Source organism: Chiroxiphia lanceolata, chromosome 1 (assembly GCF_009829145.1).
Source record: "Chiroxiphia lanceolata isolate bChiLan1 chromosome 1, bChiLan1.pri, whole genome shotgun sequence".
In the NCBI taxonomy this organism is placed as follows: Eukaryota; Metazoa; Chordata; class Aves; order Passeriformes; family Pipridae; genus Chiroxiphia; species Chiroxiphia lanceolata.
Genome location: NC_045637.1, coordinates 34,453,089 through 34,480,418, shown reverse-complemented (window position 1 = coordinate 34,480,418; position 27,330 = coordinate 34,453,089). Strand labels below are relative to the sequence as shown.

At 39.0% G+C, this 27,330-nt stretch overlaps 1 protein-coding gene across 6 annotated transcripts in view; it reads right to left on the bottom strand.

The window, feature by feature from the left end:
- NCOA2 (nuclear receptor coactivator 2) overlaps window positions 1-27,330 on the bottom strand; it is a 185,454-nt gene that overhangs the window by 9,337 nt on the left and 148,787 nt on the right. For all 6 annotated transcript variants that reach the window (XM_032681779.1, XM_032681818.1, XM_032681788.1 and 3 more), the window contains 10 exons: window positions 20,697-20,907; window positions 17,378-17,587; window positions 15,200-15,415; window positions 14,436-14,565; window positions 11,672-11,837; window positions 9,508-9,786; window positions 8,577-8,654; window positions 7,822-8,059; window positions 5,932-6,109; window positions 3,455-3,653 (listed from right to left, as the gene is read on the bottom strand). In XM_032681779.1, the coding sequence (XP_032537670.1) occupies window positions 3,455-3,653; window positions 5,932-6,109; window positions 7,822-8,059; window positions 8,577-8,654; window positions 9,508-9,786; window positions 11,672-11,837; window positions 14,436-14,565; window positions 15,200-15,415; window positions 17,378-17,587; window positions 20,697-20,907 (1,905 nt within the window). The remainder of the gene's footprint in view (window positions 1-3,454; window positions 3,654-5,931; window positions 6,110-7,821; window positions 8,060-8,576; window positions 8,655-9,507; window positions 9,787-11,671; window positions 11,838-14,435; window positions 14,566-15,199; window positions 15,416-17,377; window positions 17,588-20,696; window positions 20,908-27,330) is intronic.

Genomic DNA, 27,330 nt, shown 5'->3' with positions numbered 1-27,330 from the left:
CTCAATCAGAAAAGTATGGGGAAGGACAGAGAAATGGAAGGGTTTTTATAATTTCCTGAAGACAAGTCAAGTAGTGTTATCAGATGTGAAATCTGACTAAAACAAGACTGAAGATGTTTTACAATTCCTTAGCAATAAAGTGTATTAATACAGCCTCCTGCTAATAAACCAGAATTATATACAAGGTGTCTAACAAGAAAAGTTTCCTACCATTCCTCCTGGATGAGCTCCTTTCATCCAGTATGCTAAACAAAATCAAAATACTGTTTCAAGATAACTCTTCTTAGATGCCATTATAATTTTGGCCTGGAGAGTACTGTCATGAAGGCAAGGACAAAGTAAGATGTGCGAATGGTGGAACACCAGGAAGGTTTACTTTCTTGATGCCTGGGGAAGCTGTTTTGGACAGAAGGAACCTGCAGAACTGGCAGCTAGCATTTCAGCATTCCTGGTAGCAGCCTCCTAGGAGAAATGCTAGTTAAGAGCAGCCTGAAGAGCTTTAACGTAACTATAAGAGAGAAGATGATAATGAGACAAGGTCTCATTCCTCAAATACATAAAAAGCCTCTAAGTATCATAAATAACAAGCCCATTTTGAATGTAATCTTTTTATTTGGTGATGCTGGGAGCCCAGATAGTAAACAAGAGAAGGTGGAGATACTCGAGTATGAGCAGATAAACATCTAACTTAGTAATTCTGAGCTCTGGATACATCTGTATGATACAGCATAGTGCCACAATGAGAGAGGAGACAGAGCCAACCAAACCTGTTTAGTACCAAAGGTAATACACCTGCTTCTTACCAGGTAAATAAGTCCAGGCATAGCTTTTTACTATTAGGTAATACATCTTCCACAACTATCTAATAACAGTGTTGAGTTTTTTTCAAAAGCAAGAATACATTTGCAGTGTAATCACTGTTACTCACTGTGGTTAGAAACAGACAATGTGAAGTTCAAATTATGTATTATGGAACAAAAAATGACATTGAATAAGTAAACAGAAGTGTAGGTGACAGCATAAGAAAACCCCAATGAGTGAATGAAATGGCAACAGTCGGTAGAATTACAGAAAACGCAGTCATTTTGAAAACCACCAGTGACAAGAAAAAGTCCAGCACAGTCTAGGTAAATTGCTAAATAAAAAAACCTATGCACTGAAAACAGAAAAAACAAAAGTGTCAATTTTAGTATTCAAATATAGATTTTTAGCTACTCATGTCTCTCAGGAAAGGAAATGTAAAGCAGCATGGCAAACATTCCGGAGGACTAAAAAGTACTGTCTCATGGCCCAGAAGTGGCCCCTCAGCTGTCAGTTGGCCACCTCTGACCTAGATGAAGCATAAAACATTTGCCTGCAGATGACACAGTGCTGGGGTGGTAAATCAGAAGGAAAACAGGTTCCTGTTACAGTAAGAGCCATGGCACTTTGCTTAAATGAACTCTAAGAAATGTAATTTCATGGAGACAAAAGGGAGGCAATGCATTTGGGAACAAAGAACAGAGGTTTCATCTATGTAGGATGTGCTGAGGAGAACTTGGGGATATCATAAGGGCTTCAGTGTGACATTGTCACCAACAGAACCAAGGCAACTCATGGATTGGATTACAAGCTGTCTCTGGTTACTCTGTTCATACTTCTAGAAGGAGGTTACAACAATGGAGTTTAAAGCAGATCCACAAAAGGGACTGATGGGCTGAAAACAAATGTTAAGATGGATAAAAACCCCTCAGCCTATTCAGCTTACTGGAAGTTAGATAAATGTTATCTTGAAACAAGATCTTGTAGTGTAACAGGAAGGAAAAGCAGTGTGACAGCTGTGCCCGTGGAAACAGTAGCCTGCATGGAAATTTTCAAAATAAAACCAGATCTCTTTTTACAATGCAGTTTCTCAATTCAGGTTCTTAGGAAAAATTATGCCGCATAGATATCCTGAGAAATCAGAAGGGGTCATCACCTTTAAATCTCCACTCTTTTCTTTTTTTGATTTTACTATTGTTTTACTACATTAAATTTGTGCAACTGTATGCACTTGGGAACTAATAATAATAAAAAAAGTCTGCTACAACTGGGCTTAGCAACTGGGAATATCAGAGAAGGTGACAGATTTGGGAGTATCAAAATGACTTTCAGTCACCAGTATGTAACAGCTGTAAAAGACAAATGTGATCTGCAGCTATATCTGTCAGAGTACTCCAAGAGAAATGGGGAACAACTAGTGTTATGCACATGGCTCTGGTGCTTAGGAAAGACTGATTCAAACCAGAACAGGTGCAGAAAAGGAAAGGAAATTTAAAGCCTAATAGACTGAAAAACTGTGACTTTTTTGGCTTGCGAGAAAAATCCCAAGAAACCCAAACCAAAATAATCCAACTATCTCCAATCAACCAAAAAAACCCCAATTATGCTGATAGAATCTTTCTAAAATACAAGAAAAGAGCTATTTAAGGTAAAGGACAATACTGGAAAAGTAAATACTCTGTTATCAAATTTAGGCTGGAAAAAGGACATACATTAACAACCCATTAATATAATCAGCTTTAAACTGGAACGTTATGGTATCAGTAAAAAGGTTTATGATATTGTCTGCCATAGCAGGAGATGCTGCCCAAAGACACAAGAGGTACTTTCCTACCAATATTTCTAAGAAAATTCCATAATTTCAAGACTGTGTTTTGAACAAACTGGAGTTCAGCTTTGAAACAAACATATGAACCTGTTAATTAAGAGGATTTGTTTGTCAAATACTTATTAATGTACTGTGTGAGCTTAATTGCAGATCAACAAACAGAAATGTTATTTCAGATACCCTGAGTAGCAGTCTCAAATAACAGTGAGTCTGTAAACATTCTCTTGACAGAAAAGAACAGGTTACTTACCTATTGAGTCAGCAACCTATTTTATATGCACCACATTACCAAAAATGTGGATTTTGTATTTGTGAAGTTGCCAGACAGTTAGTTCTTGAAGCTGATTGCCTATTTATTGTCTGGTACTACACTGTGGCAGTTGAAGCATCTTCCACACCCTGCCCATGACAGCATCTTTCACTTTTTTCTCTAGGAAACAGCTGCCTGCCATTCAGTGCTAGCCTCCACTGCTGGGAAAACAAGCAACTGCAACTGTGCTATGGAAACTTACCTACCAAGAACAGGAGCTAGATCAGCAGGCACTTTCCACAGAAGTTTGGGAGCAACTACATATGTTGGCTACAGTGGTGCTAGGTCAAAATAGGAAATTTAGATGCAAAAAGTGCTCTCTACCTCATTGGTCACCTTGGTTATTCGAGTGCAGAGCTAAAACCAAAGCCCTTTTAACATCGTAATTTCTCAAGAAAACTAGTAAAAGAAACATAATGGCTTACAGCAGTTATAGCCAAACACAGTGGACCTGAAAAAGTACTGAAAATCAAAGCAAATCCTCTAGCTGTCATCTCACATCCTTAAATTCTCACCTGCTCAGGACCCATGGAGGACAACCCTGATGTAGGCACAGAGGTCGCTGAGGTCATGCTGATCTGCCCTGTCATCTGGTTCATGTTGTTCATACCACTTGTGTTGGTTGCCATGGATACACTGATGTTCATGTTATTGTTGTACATGCTGGTGCTTGCTTGCTGCCCAAAATGTGGTGGGGACTGTTGTGAAAACATGCTACAGCAAGGAATGGAAAAAGCAATGTGTCAGACTTAGAATGCTGAAGCCACTAAGAAACTCTTTTCTTTTTAATATATTTTAAGCTAGAATTTGTATATACTGCCATTTATTCCAACTTCAAAGGAAAAACTAGTTCGCAGCTGCATTAATGTCTATGGAATAGATTTTCAAACTTTAAGGTCCCATGTCTGTGCACAAAAATGCATGCCTTTGCGTGTGAAACTATGGCAGAGTACAAATCTGTTATGCACATGCAGTAACAGCCAATTAGCTGCCTAAATGTGCTTTGTCTGTATTTTAAAGTAATTTTTGGAGGGAAAGGAAAACAGCTTTTTTTCCCTCCAGTGTTAGCACAGGACAGGAGTGTTGAGCTGAAATTAGAGCTAGTCTGATAAACATTCTTTTTTGCAAAATAATCCATTTGCATATATGAATACCAGATTTGCACATACAATTATGGGGAAGTGGGCTCACAAATACAGACATGCGATTGTGCAGAAATTTATAAATCTTAGCATCGGATTTTGAAAATGTGGCACTGTAAAGAAACAACATAAAGTCTAAGACAATTATCCTCTGTGTTCCTTTAAGGTCTTTCTGAACAACTTAAGGAGGAGTAACTGCGGAAGATCTCATCCCACATTTTATTCAGTCAAGTGCCTTCTGGATAGTATCTTCCTTCTCGTTATGTTGGAAGTTATATTAGAGGCTTCTTTACATTTCCTAAAACGCACTTCACTGTTTACATACCAGTCTCTTCTACTCTTCAAGCATAATCCAACAGTCAATGAAGGAATTATTACTGACAATGTGTCAGTTTAGAGGATCTGCATTAGCCTGAAAGACTGTGGAAGGGCTGCTGTGCATCAGATGGCACACGGTAACCGCCTCTGTATCCATGGCTAACTTTTACTGCCCTGTGAAGCACTGCTCCTACAGCTGAGGAAATCTTTCAGGGTTAACACTCAACCTTGCACTTGGGTACTCCATTAGGCTATTGCTGTGAACTGTGAGACTTGGTAGAGTGCAACAGCATTCTGGGCACAGGACCAAACTCTGAAAATCCCACCATTCTCTTCCTTCCAATTCCATGTCTTTTCAGGCCACCTAACCCCATTTTTAAGTTGTTATCTGGATGGCTGAAATAGTACACTACAGATCATTGTGAATACTCAGTGGCTTGTGTAAACACATTTGACATGCCTCTGCTGTAGAGCTGCAGTTTAACAAAGCCAACCACTAGTCTTATCAAGCTGCCCCTGTGCCATTTTTGGCAGAAGCCATGACACTGGTAGCTATGCCTCCTGCAGATGCTTCAGGAAGACAGTGAGGATGGGGCATGGACAAGGATGAGGATAAGAGATATATCAGCTGCTTTAAGGGATGAGCTTCATCAATAAAATACTGGTGTTTTGGGTTTATTAAATCTTTGTCAACTGGTGGGGAAAAGATTTGTCACTGGGCTAGGACAATAAGAACAGCCTGAGAACTTCAGGATGACAAAAGCACTGTGCTAGAGACAGCTGTGTGCACCCCAGTGTTAAGTGATACAGGCTGTACCTGATACTTCCTTCCGTCTTCCAATGAAAGGCAAAGCTCACTGCCATCTGGAAGCTCACTGCTGCCTACTGACAGTCTTCAACATCCAGCCCATTTGATTTGGACAGACTGATTGTTAGAGCTATATCAACTGGGGCGGGGGCCTCAACTGCAAAGGTGACTGCATGCATGAGGCATGCTATGATGCTGTCAGGGAAATTAAATTATATGCTGACCTCCAGTATGTGCAAGCACTAATGGGTTGAACCTAGTTACACTCCAGCATTTAAAGTGGGAGGTGATAATCCAGTCACCGCAATTCCAGAGCAGTAGGGAACGCACAGGCTCTGGCTCAGCTGACGCAGCCATGTGGAAAGCAGTGTGGGAACAGAACATGAAAACTGTATGCAGAAGAAATGCATCCACACAAACGCTAGGGGATGGAGTTCACTGTGCAGCAGAGGTGCTTCTTAAGGACACACAGTGTTTGATCAGTTACCACAGACGAAGCAATGCATTGCGTGGATATAGGTCTTTTAGCTATGCACTCACTTCGCCTTGTAGGAAGGCAGAATTTAAACCAATTTGTCAAGCCAAATTGAAAAGAAATCTCTTTTAGGATAGATAGTTAACAACAAACACACTAACAATTACATAAAACAAGCCCATAAATAAGTGTAGACTTTAAATGACCTCATTAATCTGTGTGTTCATTTTGGTTTTGTTCTGGATTTACCTGTTACCACCCATATTCCCTTGTGCCCACCCATTCATCTCCGTAGAGGACTGATAGGCAGGATTAGCCTGAGACTGCTGAATCATGGGGCTTTGAGAGTGAGCCAGTCTTGGTGACATTAGTGGACTCTGAGGAGTGGTGGCCCCTGTGAAGCCTGGATCGGGCTGCTGACTTATACCTGAAGAAGAAAACAAGAAATTTACCCACTGTACGTTCAGAGTTAAAACATACCAAGAGCTCATACCTGTTGACATGTCTTTACACAGTCCTATTTATATCACCTGGAACCTATAACCTTGTATCTTAATGTGGGATTTAGATTTAAAGCAAAACATCATCAACTAATACTATATGTATAACCTTAAAAAAATTGTTTTGTGTAGGCATGTTGGCTACCTGCCTGTCCCAGTCACACAAGTGGTCTCTCCTCTCTACAGACTGTAAGAAAAACACTGGTGACTTCCCACCCCGCTTCCCCACAACTGCATTCAGAACAACAAATAAAACATACTGCTTTTGTCTGTAAATCCATTTTGGTGAAAGTTATGCATGACTCGTTGACTGCATGGTACCACCTTTTAACAGTTAGGCTATAATTTCCAATTTTTTCTAAAACTCCTAAAAGCTCAGAATCTCTGTTTCTGTGTCCCTGCAAAAACAGGCAGTGCCATTTTGTGCAAGTATTTAATGATTTTGTAAAATCAAAAAATCATCTAGAGGCAAAGAAAACCTAACTAAGGCTGTAAAATGCCAATTGTGTGCAGAAATTTTGTTATAAACCAAGTCACTTTTAGTCTTGTTTAAGTTCATTATAAACAGCATACTGAACATAAACAAGCTGCTCAATGCTGGGGTAAGAATAAGGTATTATGAAATCTATTCTTATATTCGTTGGTGTGACTTAACTTCTCTGTATTTTTGGTATATCAGAAAATGGCAATAGTAATGACTCTTCATTTTCATCAAGCAGTTACAAATACATGGAGTGAAAGTACTACTATGAAATATTATTACTTTTAGAAACTGGTATAAAGGATAACAGATCACTAAGAGAGATATCAAATTTAGAACTGGATGGGCATAATTGGTTATGCAGAACTTTCACATAACATGCTATTTAATATAATTACAGTATAACTTATGCAATAGGTATAAATAAAGAAGCTGTATAACAATAACTGTATGGAGGTAACTGCCCCATGCACCCCCAGAACAAAGTGGTACACAGCTTTGTGAAACATACAAAGAAAATGGTATTAATTAGTATATTTACACAGGTTTAAGGACAGGGAGTGGAGTGCCTTATCTAAAACTAATTTATATTATTTAAATTCAATAATTAGTTGTTAATTTTACATTATAATGTACACACGAAGAACTTTTTTCTTTTTTGGAAAAATATGTCTAGTATTTAAGCAATAGCTCATTAACAAAATTTAAAAAATTACATACGGCTTTGCTTCAGGTTACTTATGGTTTTCATCAATACCTATTCACATCTTTTTCCTCATTTGCACTTTTATCAGATATACTGGTTTGTTTAATTCAGTCAAAATCCAGAGTCCATCAAGCAAATACATATACGGGTCTGCATGTGCACACCCACTTTTAGCTGTATGTATCTATACATAAATAAACATACACATCACACACTTCTACTATTGCTCAAAAAAAAGAGTGATGCTTGGAGAATAAGTGGTACTAGGGCTAGGAAAGCGGAAAGGCACTGTATTGCATTTAAGGACTCCCAAGGGGTCCAAACCCCCATGCTTCACACTGTTCCCAGGGAGCTAGGCAAGAGCTTGTGGGAGGAGGGCTTGGATCCAGCACTGGGGAGCACGGGCGAGTTAAGGACTGCCAAAATGCTCTGAGATGGGGTGGGACCAGTACCGTAGTTTGGAGGAAACGGAAACTGCTGTGCATTGGCCTGCGGGATCCGCGGGTTGCTCATGGTTGCTGGTATGCCACCGGTGGCCACCATGCTGGGGGTCATGCTCAAGCCTTGCCCTCGCATCATCAGTGTCCGCTGCTGCACCTGCTGCTGCTGCTGCTGCATCTGCCGCTGCCGCAGGTGCTGGCTCAGGATCTCCCGCTGCCTCTGTGCCAGCATCTGCGCGTTGATAGGGCCCTGCGGGGAAAACCATCGCCACCCATCAACAACCCCTTCCGAGGCAACCTCACCGATGGAGGCATCTCCACTAGAGCAACCTGGAAGATTCCAGCTTTTTTTCCCCCCCATCACACAACTAACGATAATATAAAGCAGGAGAAAATAATCCTATTAATACTTCTGTCAGGAAAGACTTCCAACAGTGCAAGAGTCACTAAATGAATTAATACTGGCATGTTTAAGGTTGCAGCAATTTGTAATTGCAAATAGAGCAGCTCATTAAAAAACCAGCATCTTTAGGAAATTAGAAGCTTGGTTAAAAATGGAGTTACATCTTTAGTAAACAACTACCTGTCCCATGTAAATATGGGAAAAACTCTCAAAAATAAAACAGTAAAAATACTTCCTATCATGTAGACTGCATTATTTGTATTGAAAATGTATTTGCTGTATAGCATTACTACTATATTATATTAGAGAAAGAAAGAAAAAAAAGAAAGTGACTTTTTTTTTTTTTAAAAGGTATTTCTCTCACCTGTGTTGGCACTCCAGGTCTCAAAGACAGATTCATGTTGGAGACGCTGCTGATTTGATTTATCAGTGGCTGCCGATTCTAAAGAAAAAAACACAAATCACCCCAACAACAAAACCCAAAAGTTTTTAGAAGGAAAGGGAAAAAGGCAGGTGTTACATAGAGAGTTATACACATCTACTTCCCCAACTGGTTGGTCTGTAGACCCAGTTTTACATATTTAAGCAGGGACTAATTTTCCTCCTCAAGTCCTATTATCACCCACAGAATGCTGTTTCTTAAGGAGATAATACACCAGAGAAATATTAACACAGGCACTAAGCTGTTTATACCAAACTTCCTTCACAGTTCCTGTCCATTTTCAGTTTGGGACTGGACTGTTGAGGTTTACTCCAAATTAGACCTTATCCTGATGTTTGAAGGCACAGATGATCTTTCCTCCTTCAACAGAAAAAGCATTGATATCTCACTTATAGTACTATGAACTGATATATTTAAAAATGAAACAAGAAACAACAACTTAAAACAATCCCCAAAAGTTGACTAAAGCCAACGGGAAAAAAAAGGATGCAGGTAACAGGCAGCAATAAAAGCAGTTAGATTGGTGGAAGACTCAAGATACAACAAATAGAAAAAGACTTGTGTAACAAAAAGCACCACTGTAACCTTGCTCAAAGACTTAGTGAGACCTAGGCTTAAATACTAGTCATGTTCTTGCACGGTATTATAGAAAGAATAATGTAAAGATGGTAAAAAAAATCATAAATGAGAATGTGCAAAGCACTGTCTTGTCAAAACTCATTGTGGCTACTGCTTTTAGTTTAAAAGGGGAATTCAGCAAGATCTGGTCTATTTGTAGCAAGCTGACAATACGTGTCGCCCCCCATAAGAGGTGCCCGCACCAGCGTGGAAGCGGGCATGACAGAGGATGTACCTGCTGTGCCTGGAGCCTGTGCTGCAGCTGGAGCCGCAGCTGGTTTGGCTGGTTCTGCACGATGCCGGCAGGCCGGAGGCCGGGCCGGGGCTGCATGCGCAGGGCAGTGTATCCTGGGCGCTGCCCCATGGCATGGAAGCTCGGGTCCTGCATGGGCGCGTAGCTGCCCTGCGCCATCTGAGCCTGTGCCGCGTACTGCTGGGAGAACACTGGAGCCTTCTGCTCCATCAGGATGCTGGACTCCTGGCTGGGGAAGGACTCGGGGTCGACAGCTTGGCTCTGCAGAAATACGTGAACAATAGAAACAGTTGGTGGGACACAGCTTTTCAGAGGATTATATGAGACTAATAAAGACAGACTGCAAAAACAACCTTTTGGGATGTGAATGCTTTTAAACAGAAAATTACATACGCTTGCTTTATCCCAATATAAAACATAACTGTATTTTTGAGTATCAAAACATGTTCATGGAGACAAATTCCTCCTCTCTTTTTTCTTTATGGGTTTTTTTTTTTACACAAATACCCACAATCTTTCTCATGTTCTTAACACAACCACTGTATCACTCTACTAATGAAAGAAACCTGAAATGACAAATGTTAGATCAAAATCTGTAAATTAAGTGATGGCAGCATATTTTTGCCATTGAATCTGAGATAAATTCAAAGACATTACAAATGAATAAGTAGATTTTTATTAGTATCCTTAAACAAAATAATGACCTCAAATAAAGATGCCTGAAACTATTATAGAAGTTAATGTGGACAGAGTGCCTAGTTCTTTCAGGGCACTTTTCCACTAACTGATTATCCATTAGCATAAATATGGTAACACAATTCTAAACTCCATTTTAGATATGCCCTTAATATTTGCCCTAGCCAGAATAATTTTATAGCTTATTCCACACTGACCTTGAAAATCAAGTTAATCTAAATTTCAGTGCCCTCATGAAAGAAAGTCTTTAAGCTGCTATAAAATGATCAATGGCTATTTTAAAAAATATGTTTTAAAATGAGACCGTTTTCTTATCTGCAAAATTCTTCAACCGCTTCTACTGAGGTATTAATTAAATAGAAACATATTTACCACTTAGTTTGAAATAAACTATTATTCATATTTTCTGGTAGTGGTATTCCAAAACCGATGTAATATTGCATGAAAGTTTCAAACTACAAAATTGAAGTTCACCAATAAATTGTATCTCCAGCTTAACACCTCACTGAGTTCTGTGTTGTACCAAATAGACTTGGAGATAGCTTTCTCATGTTCAAAGCAGAATTTCATTGGTCCTATTTCATATCTAAAACGCAGAGGTAGTTCGGAAGTTATGCTTAGGGTGCTGATGAGTGCTGGGAAATGAAATGGGTATTCTAGGCTCCTCTGAGAATATTAAATCATCATATAAACATGTACAGCTGATTTTGGAAACACAATTCTTATGCTAGAAACATCAGGAACTAACTTTTCCCCTGAATATTTTAATTTTTACCACATTTTTTTTTTTCACCATGTAAGACTTAAATGGACAAGAACTAAGTGGAACCCACCAAAACTAACCATGGGCAAAAATGGATAAAAAAGTACAGAACAATTTCATGCTACAAAGTTTAGGAAGTATGCTCATAATTAAAAAAAAAAATATTACAGTTTAAGTGCTTGGAACGAAATCAGCTGCTTCAGATGAAACTCATCTCTTAACACATATTAATCAACTCAGGCAAAACCTGCAGGTGAAATGAAACATTACAGGTTTGCTAATCCAAAAGATCATTGCCCCCATCTCACAAAAGGCTTGATCCTGCTCCTAGGTTTTCATATTCCCATTTTCCTCTTTCCTATACTCTGTTGTTGGCTGTGATCTTACCTTTCTCCCCTACAGGTGTTATTCTGACCACGACTTTTTTGTTTTGGTCAGTTTACTTGCATAAAAAGCAGGTCAGAAAAAGGAGATCTAGATGAGGGTGGCAGGGGAGAGGAGGGAAGGCTAAACCTGAAGGAAGCTTTTCAGGTGACACTGACACATTAGACAGACTTCCACCAAAAGATATAACTCCATCCTAGCTTGCAGGAAGTGTTTTATAATCCTGTTTCTCAGCTCCACCTTGACAACATGCATTTTAAAAGCAACTACTACATGCAAAATGCCATGTCCCACACTGTATACCTGGCTCACTAGTTCTGGTATTCCTAGAGCCCTGTCGATTTCTTCTAAACCATCAAAATTCCTTAATGCCATGTAAAGCTGATCCAGAAGAGCACCCTCATCACTTGGTGACTCTGATGAAGGATGATTACACAAGAGATCATCTGGTGAGCTGCCAAATGGTTGCCTGTGAAAACATGAACACAGCATTGGTAAACAGCTGCTGAAAAACAAGAAATAATATCAGAGGATTAGTACTCAAATTGAACTAACAAGTGGAGACAGAATTCTTTTAATCACTGCCAATTTTGTTTAGAAAATTATACTGGATGAAAGTTATGCTACCCAAAGAAGTAACTAAATAGTGTGATTAATGCCTGTCAAGACCCTACAAGTACGGTGTATCTGACAAGCAAGAAAGTACACCAAAGTTACGCCCGAGGGCTGATTTTATATTACAGGGTCAACAGTGGAACAGAGAAGTCAGTACAGAATACAGTCAATGAAGGCAGAAGGCTAAATAATTGTGGTTTTAAAACTAATTGTAACTTTGAATTTCAGATGTCAGATTAAGTATACTATCACAAGTAGACTCTCCTCTTAGCTGGTTTTCTATCAGGTTAAGCAAGCTGAAGAGGCCACAGAGGGACATGGATTGTCTGAGCTTGCAAAACTGAACATCTGGAAGAGCTGGGCAGAAGCATGAGGGAGTAGGGAGAAAAGGACATTATCCTTTTTGTTTGCAGCAGAACACTGCATCAGCTCACCCCATCTGCATGCCCCATCGTCAGCTCACCCCAACTGCACACTTGGGTACCAGTTTATACCACATAAAACCCACGTAACTTGGTTATGTGCCTTGGAGGGACATCAGCAAGAATTTGGATACTGTCAGGCAGAGTGTAGTGGCTCTATAAATCGTGCTTACCTCACCCCTGAATTTGTATGCAAAGCACACTCACAGTTACAAAGGCAGAATAAAGGTTTATTCTAAACCCAAAGGACAAAACTTCCTAAGAAACAAACTAAATCTGAAATAACACCTTATCTGCAGGCAAATAACACATTTTTGTTTTGCAGTTCACACACCTGCCCTGCTTCATGCACGTTACTACAAGACTACAATAGAAAATATAAAGAGCAAAGCATTCTGCAAGGAAGGGCAGCTACAATATGTGCATCATGGAAGAATCTCATCCCAGATAATTACTCAGATACAACAAAAGCTGTCATACATAGAGGGAGGAAAAGCACTATATGTGAACCCTTTTTACATGTCTGTTTAGAAAAACAAAGAAACATGTTTGTGTATTTAGTTTCCATAATGAGACATATGGTTGCCATGGAAGTCTAATCTCTATGTCAAAGCTAAGCAGAAGAGCTGCATCATCAGGCTATACACTGAAAAAACCCAAAGGATGGCAAGCAGGAAAACTAACCAAAATGTATTCTTTTTAATTAGATCCCAGACAGTAAAACAAATAAGAGGATATATATTACATACCCTTAAAACATTGCAAAGTAAGAATCAATCTCAAATACATAAGTTTCTGTAACTGTCACAGATGGAATTATAAATCAGGAAAGGGAAAGAACAATAAAAAAAATATCCTCTGATTCAAATTGCTTGCAAACCTGAAGATGACCTATAAGAAGGGATCTACAATGTGGAAAAACAATTGATGAGGCTAGCAAAACAAACCTCCCTGAAATTGCAAATGGGCATGAACACCCATGATAAGAAAAATTTATTGAAAAGCACAGAAACTAATGAAGAAAATGCCACATATATTTATGGATAGTGTTTTCGGACATCCTAACGAAAATTAAGAGAATGTAGTCAGAAGATTAACATTTTTTCAAACATACTTCTTTCCAATTGTTTCCACTTCCTTTTCTTTTTATTGATCCCTCCATATCCCAACTTACGCGGTTGAAAATATTTAGTATTTTTCAATAAGACAAGCATAAAAAAAGACAGTATACAGAGTCAGTATCATAATGTACTTGCTTTAGAAGTTACCATTTTGCACTTGCTTGTCCATTTTGCATCACTCAGACAGTCCATATATATATATATATATATATATTCTATAAAGTAAGCTGCAAACCTTTGTAGAAGATACGGCTCTTTTTTAAGAAGTGTAAACCACCTATTATAGTTTTGCCATTATTTAAAAAGTCTTAATAATGAAAAAAGTTAACACATTACACATGAGTTAATGAGTTGTGCTTAAAGTGTAGTTCTGGTTACCTGAGAAGGAGTTAACTTCAGGGAAGAGGCAGTCTTCCTTTCACTTTCCTTACTCATCTTTTACAGAATTTAGGTCAATTAAAAAAAACCCAAACAAACCATAATTAATCATGTCCTGCATAACTTAAAATGCTACCCCACTGCGGGAAGAAACAGGTATCTTGTAACTACACAGTTATGGTTACTAGTACTGGCATTTTTCCACTTTAGTGTTCAGTATAATTATTGATAATTATTAATATTAATCATGCCCACGTTAATGCTCCAGAACTCAAAAGTGGTGCAACTATCTGAAGTGCTGGCAGCATTCACTGTGACACAGAGCTTTCAATTCTTTCAACACATTAAAGGGCAAAGAGAGCATTTATAAGCATTACTGGAACATGCATACATTTCATGAGCATAAAATACTATAAGCATTAAATTGATGTACATTTGGTGAATATTTTATGCAGAATTTTGTTTCCAGGTGGTGTATAAAATATAGGCCTGTAAAAAATCTCTGTGTTCTGATGTGACACCAAGACTCACCTGTTCTGATTACCAAAAGTTGCCTGTTCTATAGGCAAGATGCTGTCTGGCCAAGGTGCAGTCTGATTTGGAGGTGCCTGTTGTTGGCTATACTGAGGTCCTCCTATGTTCATCTCCAATTCGGATGGCCCTAGTCAAGAAAAAATAACCATATAACTCTTCTGAAAAGAAGCTACTTTCATGTTAATTCTTTCCATTGAATTATCTATGTTACGGTAAAAGCAAATAAAAACATTAAGACTTCAGCAACATTACACTTAGAAGCATCATTATTTTTTTGTTAAAAGTCTGCTTTTAAAATTTGAGAAAACATGAGAACTCTGAAAGTGGTTCAAAAGTACAAAATAACAGATACAACATCATAGATGCAAAACTTAATAAGACAAGCATAAAAAAAGACAGTATACAGTGTCAGTATCATAATGTACTTGCTTTAAAAGTAACCAGAAACACTTATAACATTCACAGCATTTCCTCTAAAAAAATCTATACAGTCTTTAGTAAAGAAGAGCTACTTCGTATCCTCTTTCTTTTGCCACATCACTGTGGAGCTATAGAGTAGGAACTGTCCATCTCAACACATGCATTAAAATGTAGTGTTTGAGACACCTTCCTTCTCATGTCCACAGGAAATTTTCACTGTGAAATATGGTTCTCATCAAACCTATAATTGAAGTATTTTTTTTTTCTTTTTTTTTCTCTGCTTCATCTTTAACAACCCAGCATATGCCAAAAGAAACAACTCCACGCACGCCCTGACTTACCCATATTCATGACCTGAGATGGAAGCATCTGCCTTGGGCCAGCCTGGTTGCTGGGTCTCAAGGGGATGCTGGCCGTGGGGTTACGGATCATGCCTGCTTGCACTGGCCTGTTCATGGCGCTGGCTGTGGGTGCACAGCTCACCCTCACAGCAGCAGCCTGGCTTCCCCAGTCTCCAGAAGTCATGGCAGGTCGAGGGGCATTGCCACCGATCATTCCTGCACAAAAGCCAAACAGACTTAGGTACCAGCACATGATTCAGAACAGCTTTAGCACTACTGCTGCCTGATGAGCTGCATTTTCAGCAACAAAAGTGCACTGGTTTCACTCAAATCACATTGTACCACAACTGCCCATCCAGACGTGCAAAGCTACAGAACAATGCCTTATGCTACTTAGTCAAGGGACTGGAGATTGTTATACATTTTACAAGAGGAAGATCCCTTTATCATTTCCAAAATGCTGTTCAGAGTAAGTGTTCCCATATGTAGTCTGCAACAGGTGCTGAGGGTGTGTGGATAGCCTTAACTTCCTTCCTCAGGAAATGAATCACGTTTGCTGATTTGCTTTACTTTCCAAGTGCTAAGTGAGAATGGAGACTTGAGTAACAATGTGTTAACATAAACATGCTTACAAATTAGAAAGATTGTATATAAATTCACATTCTGTAAACATCTTTTGGTGACTTCCTTCATCTGGAACCTAGAGCCTTCTTAGCTTCAAGGTTCACCCAGATAATCTCGCACCGATGTACAGTGCAGGGAAATTACTCACAGGAACTTTCCGATAGATGCTTAAGTTCATTACCGTTATTGTAGGGGAAGTCCTCCCACATCTACTGTAAACAACTGATACAGTTTATTTACACTTGGAATATATAGAATACTACACTCTGACAGTAGCCAAAAAACCTCAGCCAAACTCCAACACAAAAAACCCCTAAAATCCGAAGATGGGCGTTCATAGTATTTATACATTTCAGTTTTAATCAGTCAAGAGACCAGGTAAAACACTAATTTCAGATTGGACTATCGGTTCAGATTTGTTCCTCCAGTTGCATTTTGCAATATCCTTAAATGAATACTAAAAGCCACACAAATAATTATTACTCATCAGTTCAATTACTTGGTGACAAATAACCAAAGAGAAAAACTGCCTGAAGAGGGTCTTTGTTTTGTGTGCTGTACAAAATTTGCTTTAGTGTTACATCCTCAGGTTTGCTCTATTTGTGTACATATTCTATGAGCTGAAATACTGTTGTGCTAGAGCAAGGCAGGAACACAATAATACTCTCTAATTTGTATACATAAGATGAATGAAATCCTCTAATATGTATACAGAATATGAAAGAAATAGGACACTTAAAAGAATACAAGTTGAACTGCCTAAATAGGCTATTTCATATCTGGCAGCATTCCTTTTTTAATACTGATGCAAACTAAATATAAAAATCTGACACTGAATAGCCATCTGAAAGGACTTACAATGCCCATTTATTTACTCAGAGCTCTTATAGCTGTTGTCACAAACTTCCACAGTCTCAGACTGCGCATTAGTTGAAGTAAGTCCACCAGCCAGACTGTTCTTGTCAAACACGCTACAACACCTCTGTACATTATTAACATGTTGTAACTGCAACATCCAATGGTTCTCAAAAAGGTTATGTGCCAGAAAATGATGAAAACATTAGCATTTCTTTTATTTAAAATGAGAACAAAGGCTACTAAATACAGGATAATTGATGGCAAAATCAAGTTCTGTAGAGACACACATTGTAAGGGCAGCAGTATTGCCCACAATTTTGTTTTGAAAGACCCATCTCCATAGACTAGTGGTTCATTTGTTTTTGTGAGGCAGAAAGATTGGATTTTTACCTATTTAAGCCTCAGCTGAATCTGTAATATTTATGTGAACAGACTCTAATTACCATTACACTGTGTTCATCTAGAAGTTTTCTGGTAGGTGACAAGCAGTGCACAGGGGTAGGACTAAAAATACGCAGACACAGAAATTCAAAATAAATATGCCAATACATATCATCCCACGAAACATGATTTTTCCAGACTTTTTGGAAAGTAATAACATGTACTTGTAATAACCCCAATGTTAAGCTACACATGCTATAGCCTGTCACTCAAGTATATTAAAAAAGAAAAAAAAAGAAAAGGAAGTCATCTTACCTGTGCTACTGCTGCCTAAAGTTCCTTGACTTCCTATTATCCCTTCATTCCTGCCCATCAGACCCGGCTGAGGTATCACTGAGTAAGGGCTACTCGTTCTTATGGGTGGGAAAGTTCCTGCACCTGTTGGGTTCTGCAGTGTGATGTCAAGTGGTAAATTCTGGTTTGGTAATAACCTGCCCAGTTGCCCTGCTCGTGGGTTATTAAAAGCTAGACAGGAGGAGCAAAGAAAAAAAGCAAAGTTACAAAATGGAAACTTTACAGGTTAAAAAGAAAAAAAAAAGAACCCAGACACAATTAAAGCTCTTGGGCTGAGCTATTTAATGCTGTTTAATTTACCCACTCCTATCCGTCCGAGAAACATCCCTTCTTGACATTTTAACGTAAATTTCAAAATGGAACATTCTGACACTAAACACAAACCAGATATGATGTATATTTTAAAAAACTTTAAATGATGCAATTTAACTGACAGAAGAGCCACTACAGCAAAATACACCCCTATGTGATGTGCATGCTACTGCCAAATAATCTTATACCTAGTAGGACTGTAATTGCATGCAGATCTCATCCTGAGGCAGATTGTTAGGAATTATCTCAGTTTTGAGTGTTTTCCAGCACAAGCTGTGCCCCTGAAGAAGTTATCAAAATTAAGGACAGATTGAGTCTATATTGGATCCCATAGCCCCATTTCTACATGTCCCTTTTAATTATTTTTTTAAGTTTTTTTCATTAATAAAAAGAAATACTTCCATGATTCAGCAACAATAAATAACTGGTCCAGAATTAGAGCTGTGCCACAATAATATTCTGGTAAAACAGAACCATCCTTGATGGTTACTGTCATCTTTATGTAACTATTTTCTTCTAGTTTGTGCTTTTAAAATCAGCCTCTGTGAAGAAGACTGCCTCAGAAAAGTGAGTTTCAGATTATGATTGGCAAGCATCTGGCTCAGCTAGTCTTTGGGCAGTGTTCCAATGCAAAAAGCATCTCGTATGTGCACAACTAGTTCTCAAACATGAATCAAACACTGACCTTGTAGGTATGACTGCATTTACAATCATACTCACAAAATACATACAATTACACACTTTTGTGAAATTATTATTTGCAGTACTTCCTGAGAGCTTCCCCTAGTAGAGGTTCTGATTTAACAGCATCCTTAAAGCGACTTCTGCATTTTACCACATTACAAAGAAGTTAAAAAACTTCTTTCTTATTTTAGATTGAAGTAGCGCTACTTTTGAATTTGGAAACTTATATGAGGTTTAGTAAGCTTATTAAAAAGTACAGAAACATTCTATTCCAAAGGTCTCTGACTTTTGTTCTTATTTTATAAAACCAGACTGCAGGAACTCATTATATTTATTCCTTTTTTTAGCGTTAAGTTCTCCGGCAGGTGAATTTGCCTATATGTGTGTACAGGAAACACATCACATCACATCACATACGCCTAATTCTTAACCATGAGATCAAAATTTTGTCTTGTCTGTCTGTTCAAACAAGCAAACAAAACTTACTCATGAAACAAAAATGACCTTCTCAAGATTAGGGGCATCATCAAGTTTAAGGATTGAACTAAAAATGAACTTAAGTGACAGTTGCACAATAGTTTGTTCCAAAAGTTTGAAAAATCACATAGATGAGCGAGTTGTTATATGTGTGGTTCTGCCAGCACCTCCTGGTCTTACAAAAGGAAAGCTGGAAATGCAGCACAAAATAACAACACAGCTGATGAACTGTGATGGTGATTAGATCACATATTCTGCTCGTGGTCAGGATGGGACTGAAGGAGGCTCCTTGTTCCCGTGTAACAGACTCAAGAAATTTGGCAAATCTAGTAGCTTTTTTTTTTAACAGATAAAAAATATTTTAAGTATTTTCATGTAAAACCTGTAACATGAAAGCTGGTTATTTCTTCAGAAAACAAAGAATAATTAAAAAACCCCAAACCTCTTTTGGAATTGTATATGATTTGACAATCATTCTACATTGGTTTTCTGTGAGCATATGAGAAGCCCCTCACTATTTCTGTGCACCTGTTTTCTGTATGTTCTTCTACTGAAAACAAAGCAGAAGCTCCTAGGGAAATCAGGCACGGACACAAGACTGAGCCAGAGGAAAAGGTTTTAGGGTTTTAATATAGATGGGAAACAGGATGCTGCTTTTACAGAACTGCTGCTAACCACCAAGTCACTCTCATGTACAATCATACTGTTACTGTACTGTCAGTAGCTTTGAAAGCAGATTTAAAGCTAGGTTAACTCTAGAAAGTCAAAAGGTTCCATTGGAAGGAACCAACAAACCTTGCTTCAGGAAGAATATACTAGAGACTTTACATGCACAGAGATTTTCTTCTGACTTTCGTGCTGCTGCTGTTAGTACACCCATACTTATAAAACTGAGTACATCAAATCCAAGCATCTTACTCTGAGCAACATTGATAACAAGTGATTATTTAAGGATATGAAGTGGCTTTAATACGAATTTAAACACTAATATTTACCAACAGAATATTAATATTTATTTGAACATTTCTAAGTAATTTGGGCTACTTTGAAAGTGGCCCGGTGTTTTTTTAATATTATCAGAATATCTAAAAATATTATCTAAAAAGTTTTACAAAAAAAGAAATCAGTTTACATCTAAGGAAGTAAACAGATGCTGCCACCCTAGCCAACAGGAGTGAAAAATGAAGTAGTGGCTTTTTATGCTACTTTATTCAACATTAGTTGATAAGACTCCTGTCTTGCTTGCTTTCCATTATTCTATGGTGGTAAACCAACATTTCAATGCTGATTTGTAAGCTAATTAATAAAATTAAGGAAAACTGTCAGCTGGAAGAGACTCAATTAAAAGCCACAATTTCAAATTAAACTTGGACATTCCTCTTTATCTTTTGTCCTTCTATTAATCTTGTGGTTTCAGAAGAAGACTCTCTTTCATTCATCTCTTGTCCCTTTTATTGCAAGAGCTGCCGGAAAGGAGTGATCTGCATCACAAAAAAACACTCTTCATGCCAAAGCCCTCACAACAGCAGCATCAGATACAACCACAACATTTGCTTTATTTTGAGGGTACCCCTTAGAATTCCTCAGAGGACACAGACTTCCAGGGTGAACTTGGTGTGAATTAGACTTAACCTCCACGTGTGTTTTGAAATGGGACGACCGCAGGTGGCGCTGTGTCATCATGCAACCCCAGAGCAGGACAAGGAGCTACCCGGTTCCTCCCCAGCCGACCCAGGGACACCTCGACCCCTGCCCTGGGGGTTCACAAGCTTAGTGTACACGTGTGTTGAAGGCGGAGTGGACTCACTGCTCTGTGAAATCCTCATTGCTGGTTTCTGGGTGGCCACCGCCGCGCCAGGGCTGCTGTCACTGGTGAGCTGCATGAGGTCATTGATGATGGCTTGCTTGTCGACCGAGCCTGCTGGCACGCCTGGGCGGCTATCTGGGAAAAGCTGCGGTAACTGGCTGTTCTGCAGGTCATCCAGAATCTCTTCCAAGTTATCCAATTCACTGCCTGGCTGCAACAAAGAAAGCACAAACCCACAGTACACATCGCTGCTCGCCTGCTATTGGCATCCTGCTCACACCAAGCCAGGCAGCCTGCAACTGTTACACCCGCACCGCTTTTGGATGCGTCTGCCAAGATGCCCGATGTGGAGGAAGCTCACAAAGCTGTTGTAAGGGGACCGTGCAGGCTTCCCAGGGCTCGTCTGCCTTGCTTGTGGGGAGACCAGCGTGGCACTGGAACCCCTTCAAAAGCCCAGCATCAAGATGTATATGATTCCACGTGGTTCATACCTCGGGCAACAGGGAGACTCTCCCTGTGCACTCGGTGATCAGTGCTGACAGCAGGAATAATTTTGGCAGAAGAGATCCAACAGTGCTGAAGATGGAGGTTTACATAGGTATAACTAATATTCCTTTCAGCACAGTCGTATTTCTAGTCTCTTTATGACTTGATTAAAAGCATATGATGGAAAAGTTGCTTCATGGCTAAAACAATTACCCATATGCTTTTTCTTTGTCACATTCAAAACCTGAACACTGAATAACTATAAGCTAACTGGCAAGAAATACACGTTTCAATGAAGTTCAATAAATTAAAACCTGAGAAATAGTTACTAGAATTTGGAATTGTTTTCGCTCACAACTTCCGAAATAATTGAAAAAAACTTCTCTGGAGTAAGAAAAGAGAAATCTAGTTACACTTAATTCACTAGAAAATTATCATGAAATAAATATGGAAGAAAAATTAAGTTCATCCTATACTAACATAAATACCGACCTGTTTGTTTTTCTTAAAAATGTTGATTTTTGTAAGTATTTTTCTGGCAGCTTCTCTGTCTGTAAACTCCAAGAATTAGAATACTTTTATGACTGAAATGTGGAAGTCATCACAACTATATTCTCCAACCCTAAACCCTTGAGTAGGATAAAACTTGGGTAATAATTAACAACAGAGAGTCCAGACTCAGTTACCACCAAGCTGCACAGGAAACATATTATGACAGTATTTATAACAAATATCTACTCAAAATCAGCATCTTCATTAGGAAATGTGCAATGATGGAAGAGAGGTAGAGTGAGCAGCTAGCTGTGAAGGACAAGGAACTGAGAAATAACACCACAAACATGCACAACTGAAACACAATTCTTCCTGGGTTTCTGTCCTTCCCCATATCATGAACTTCTGACTTACTGATAGCAAGCTCACAGCACAGATCACAGGATAATGCAGAAATACCTGAGATAGTTTTAAACTAACTACAGAGGTTCTAGCAGGCTAGCTAGGAAGCACTGCACATTGTACAGTATGCACAAAACTCCTGCTGCCACATCTAACCTGCTCCTGGGAAGCTCAGCTATTTTATTCAAAGGTAGCTAAAATGCCCCAAGGTTACACTGCTACATGCCTTTTTTGGGTGACTGGCTGCAAATAAGCATGGTATTTACTCCTTTACTCCTTCTACATCATCTCCTAGTCTTACAGATTGGAGTACATGGTGCAAAAGGAGGGAGTTTACTCCATTAAAAGGCATCATGTGGGTGATCTGGAGGCTGGTGTAATTGGCAAAATGGTAGGAAATCACAGAATTAGAGGACTGGAGGAAATTTAAAACCTGAAGGCAAGATCAGCGTATGGCATTCCCTACAGAAGTTCATACAGCAGCTTGTTAAAAACATCCAGTGACAAAAAATCCACAGCTTCCCTGGGGAATTGGTTTCAGCACTCTGCCATCCTTACTATTCTTGTGGGGTTTTTTCTCAGTCTCAATGCAAAATCTCTCTCACTGAAATGGAGGCCTCTCCTTCCAATTGTATTTTGAATCTGGAAAACACATTGTGCTCCCCTTTCTTTTTCTTATTTTTCTGTATTTGAAAATACATGCCCTTTTGATCTTAAGCTGAAATAAATAAACAACCTCAATTTGTGAGTCTTCTTCAGCATATAAACTGTTTTCTAGACCGCTTATTAGTCTTGTTACTCCTGCAGACTGCCTTCAGCTGATCCACACTTTGGCTGAAGCCATGTCTGGAACAGGACTTAAAATGAAGCCTTACAGCTGCTGAGTAAAGCAGAAAATTTACTCTACACATGATATTCCAGAAAAGCTGTAATTTTTTTAATTATGTGACATTACTGACTCAAACTCATCATGATTCCTAGACACAGTTCTGAAAAAGTCCTATCTAGTCAGTTGTCCCCTCCTTTTTTAAAAAAAATCTGTAACCTTATCCTTGACTATTGATAATAAATAGCATTTATTCACCCTGAATGTTCTAACATATTTTCTCTATATCTCTTTGTTGCAGCTGAATTTGAATTGTATCCTCCAGTGCGCTTGCAGATATTCAAGTACCACACACATCTTTACCAAGGATACGTTCTATTCTCCCATCAGGTCATTCAGGATAACTAAAACACAGAAAAGCTCTAGATGCTGCACAAGCTCCTGCAGAATCTCCATTCTGACAGTGAATCCATCAATAACTACTGTGTGTGTAAGGATTTCCAAACAGCTTCCTGCCCACTCACAGCAGATTCATTTTGACCATGCATCTCTAACCTGCTTATGAGAGTGCTAGAAGTAAAAGGGCCAAAAGCCTCACTCAAACCCAGGCACATGGCACACACTGCTTCTCTTATGTCAACAAGCCCGCTACTCTCCTGCCAAAGAAAAAAGGGTTGGTCCAACATTACCTGTTTTTGACAAATCCCACTACCTTCCAGGCAATTACAAGCAGCTGGACGGACACAGTACATAGACAAAAAAGACTGAGCCAGGAGGAATCAAGTGTGATTCTATGAAGCCTAAATCATGACACGGACAGGTGATAAGCAGATTCAAAAAAGTGCTCCAAGAGACAGCCATGAGTGATGTTTATAGGAGCTGCAGTTTGAGTGATGGGAGATCTGGTACAAGAAGACTGCAAGAGCCAGTAGAAGAGACTGATATTGAGTACCATAAATTATAGAAGGATGATTCAGTACTCTTTGGGGGAATTTAAGACATATGGCCTTCATTAAACATATCTGAGACAATAGTGAAGTTTTATATGTTGTAAGGGGTTTTTTTTGGTTGGTTTTGTGAGAGATTTTGTGTTGTCCTCTCTTTTAACATTCTGGCTACTGCAATTTGTTGTTTAAACATTAGGTGTTAAAATAATAACAACCCCAAACCAAATCCAAAACAATGCCAGTGAAGAACATATTGATATAAACGTGTCAGAAAACAGCACTCCCTAAGATGCTTTTAATTCCTTTCAGGAAGTGGCAAAGAAAGGCCAAATACAACAGATGTATTTCAACAACATAAATACATAACCTTCCCCTTTTTTTTTGCATAACATAATCAATATTATTTTTGATGAGGGTTCTCAACTGCTACAGAAGTTCCAAGATAGGTTGAGAAGTAAGACCAACGATGTTAGCCTAAGTCTTTCCAGAGTCACCCTCAAATGGCACCATATGTGCAGAAACTAGCATTAAAATATTTACTTGGTTAGTTTCATGGGATTTTACTTTTATTTATATTCTATATTTATTTTGTTAATGGTCTAAATTGAACTTTATGTAAATAGAAGGCACACCCGAACCTCCCTGCAAAACAATTATTTGTCATGAATTAGGGAAAAAAAAAAAAAGCCTGATAAGGTGTTAAGCATCACAAGAAAGTTTTTGTGTATGAATTTTCATATCTCTAAGCAATGCAATTACTACAATCTCCACAGAACTTGGACACCAAATGCCAGGAAGCATAAGACAAATTATTCTTAGAAATATTTTTGCATTTGAAAAAGTCCTTATTTTATACCGTCATGTAGAGAAATACAGAATAAAAAGTTAAGTGCTTACAGAATTTTTTTTTAGCTCTACTGAAAGGCAGCTACACCTCAACATAAAGTCTGGTTTACAAAGAGTTGCTATGTCAAAGTCTAGCTTCCATGGATAGCAAAGGACTGGATAATATTCTCAACTTTCTGGAAATCTCCTTCCTGCCATGGGCAATGCTTGCGCCGAGACCCTGTATTCTAAGGACTTACAACAGGATGTCTTCTGGTGGGGACACAACTTCAAGCTATACCTTCCTTACATAAATCATAAGTTAGCTCATCTGCTACCTCTGAAGCATGGGCAGAGCAGTTGACCACAAGAGGTAAACAAAACCAAATTCGTGATCCAAACCAGTGATAAATTAAAGGATTATAAAAAGAAGGGAAAAGGAAATTAGAAGTGAAATCAATATGGTATTTTTCTCTGTGGTAACTGCAATAAAGATAAAATTGGCTAGAAATCCTATTATATTATCAGGCTACTCTATGACTAACTTTTGAAAACAGAAATCTAATTGAAAGATTCAGAAAATGGAATCCCTATTCTAAGGTTTTGATAGAATTTCAGGAAGAAACCAATGTTCCTCATCAACTTAATGGATTTTGGACTATTAAACCAGAAATAGGTTTTTGGAAGATGAGTGGTATGTATAAAGAAAATATGCTAGCCTTGGGAAGATAATGGTTTCCACATAAAGCAGAGTTGATAAAGTATGTGAGGAACTCCAGAACAGTTTCTGAGTTTTAGGAAAAAAATGTATATGCTTAAGATAATTTCTGGAACAGCACTGCTGGAGACTGTTCCATTGTGAAGTCCCTGTCAAACAGGCTGTCTATATTGTCTACTGGCTAAAAAAGAGGAGAGTACACTTGTGAAGATTAGGATTTTAATCCACACTACCCCAAGTGATTCCTCAGAGAATAAGCTACTTCAGCAAGGCAATATCTGACACTGTTCATCATGTTTCTCTGACGTCCCCCTTACACTTTCAGCCTCCTTCCCCTCAAAGCTGTCAGCCGGTCCTTCCCACACTTGACCATCTCCTGACAACTACGTGGGCTGCTCCTGGCCAGCAGCAGCATGTGCTGGCTGCAGCCAGAAGCACAATGAGGGACAGTCCAAGCAGTGGTGTATAGGGAAAGTGCAGGGTAAAGTCCCACCTTGCAGCCACACCGTAGCCAGTGGGCTGTCAGGGAGAGCGGGAGAAGGCAAGCTTACTGCTGAGGGACACACTCTTCCCTTTTTAACAGTGGTATGAGCACTTGCGCTCAACAGCAACAGCGCTGCTACAGTTGGTGCTGTAGGAAAAACTCCACTGAGCGTCCCCAGCAGGTCTCTCTTTCATACTCTTCCCTACAGCTGCTGTAACTTGAATAAGAATCAGCCTGATAAAGCTTGTTAACCATCATCCCACCAAGGAAGGGAAAAAGGTACGGCAGTGCTGGAAATATTCTCTGTCATTTGAGAAAGGCTTCCTGTCAGTTGCTGCTCCCTGCAGAAGTGTATGTTTAAACACACTACCTAGAAGACTGCTATTTTTAGTACAGTGGTGCACTTCAAAACATTTCCTGCTCAGAAAGTCACACCAAAAGTAAAAGGAGAAAACGCAATGGCTCTGCTGCCTCCCAACACACCCATCTCCCTTGCAGAGGCCACCCCACTGCTGGTCTACTGCAGTTTCCAAAGAAACTGCACACCCCAATGACTAATTACTTAAAAATACAACATTCCTCAGGGAGGAGAAGTTTTAAATAAACCTGCAAAATAGGTAACACAAGCACATGGCTAATTTTTACATATGGAAGGAAGAAGGAGGGGGAAGGATACAGGAGGATGGAAGAATTTAGCACAAGAATCTGTGTTCTGGTCTTGTACTAAATAGTTCCAGCTTTGATCTAAATTTAGGCAACAGCCACTTCCTGTAGGAGACCATCTTCCAAAGCTGAAGAGTTTTTGATGCTAAATATTTTCAGTGATATCATAATTGGGGTAAAGTGGCTATTTGTTTAAAGGCCTGGCCTTCAGACAGTTAAACACTTACATTATTCTATATCCCCCACCATTTCCTCTCCTTCTCTACTCTGGATTTCTGTTTATTCAGCTCCAGGTTTCACTGCATTTTAAGTAGGTTTTAAAACTCTGTTTACAACCAACGGGAGCAATAAAAGCCCTTCTGTCATTATCCAGCAGTCTTCCCTCACAGAGATGGGACTGGCTCCTCTCTACCTTGGGGCTGAGGAAGGCCTTACCACTTTATCACAATTCCTGCACAGCTTCATAGCTTTCTGAATAAAACCAACTCCTGGACCTTTTCTGTACCGCTGGTTCCCCTGTCCTGGGAGACAAACTCTGTCTTCAAATTTTAAGAAAAGGCAATAAACTCATAGTCCATACTTCAACCCCCTCAAATCGCTCCCTGACCTCAGGAACATAAAATCTAAAAACAAAAAAATGAATAGACTATTCACTTCATGAGGTTCATAACTCTGGAGAACCTGATTTTCAACTGCTTGGCAGTGCTTATAGACACTGAAGTCTCTTTCTGTAAAGTTGGTCTTATAATTAGTTACATGTTTACATTTAGGGTGAGACTACTTCGTATCTG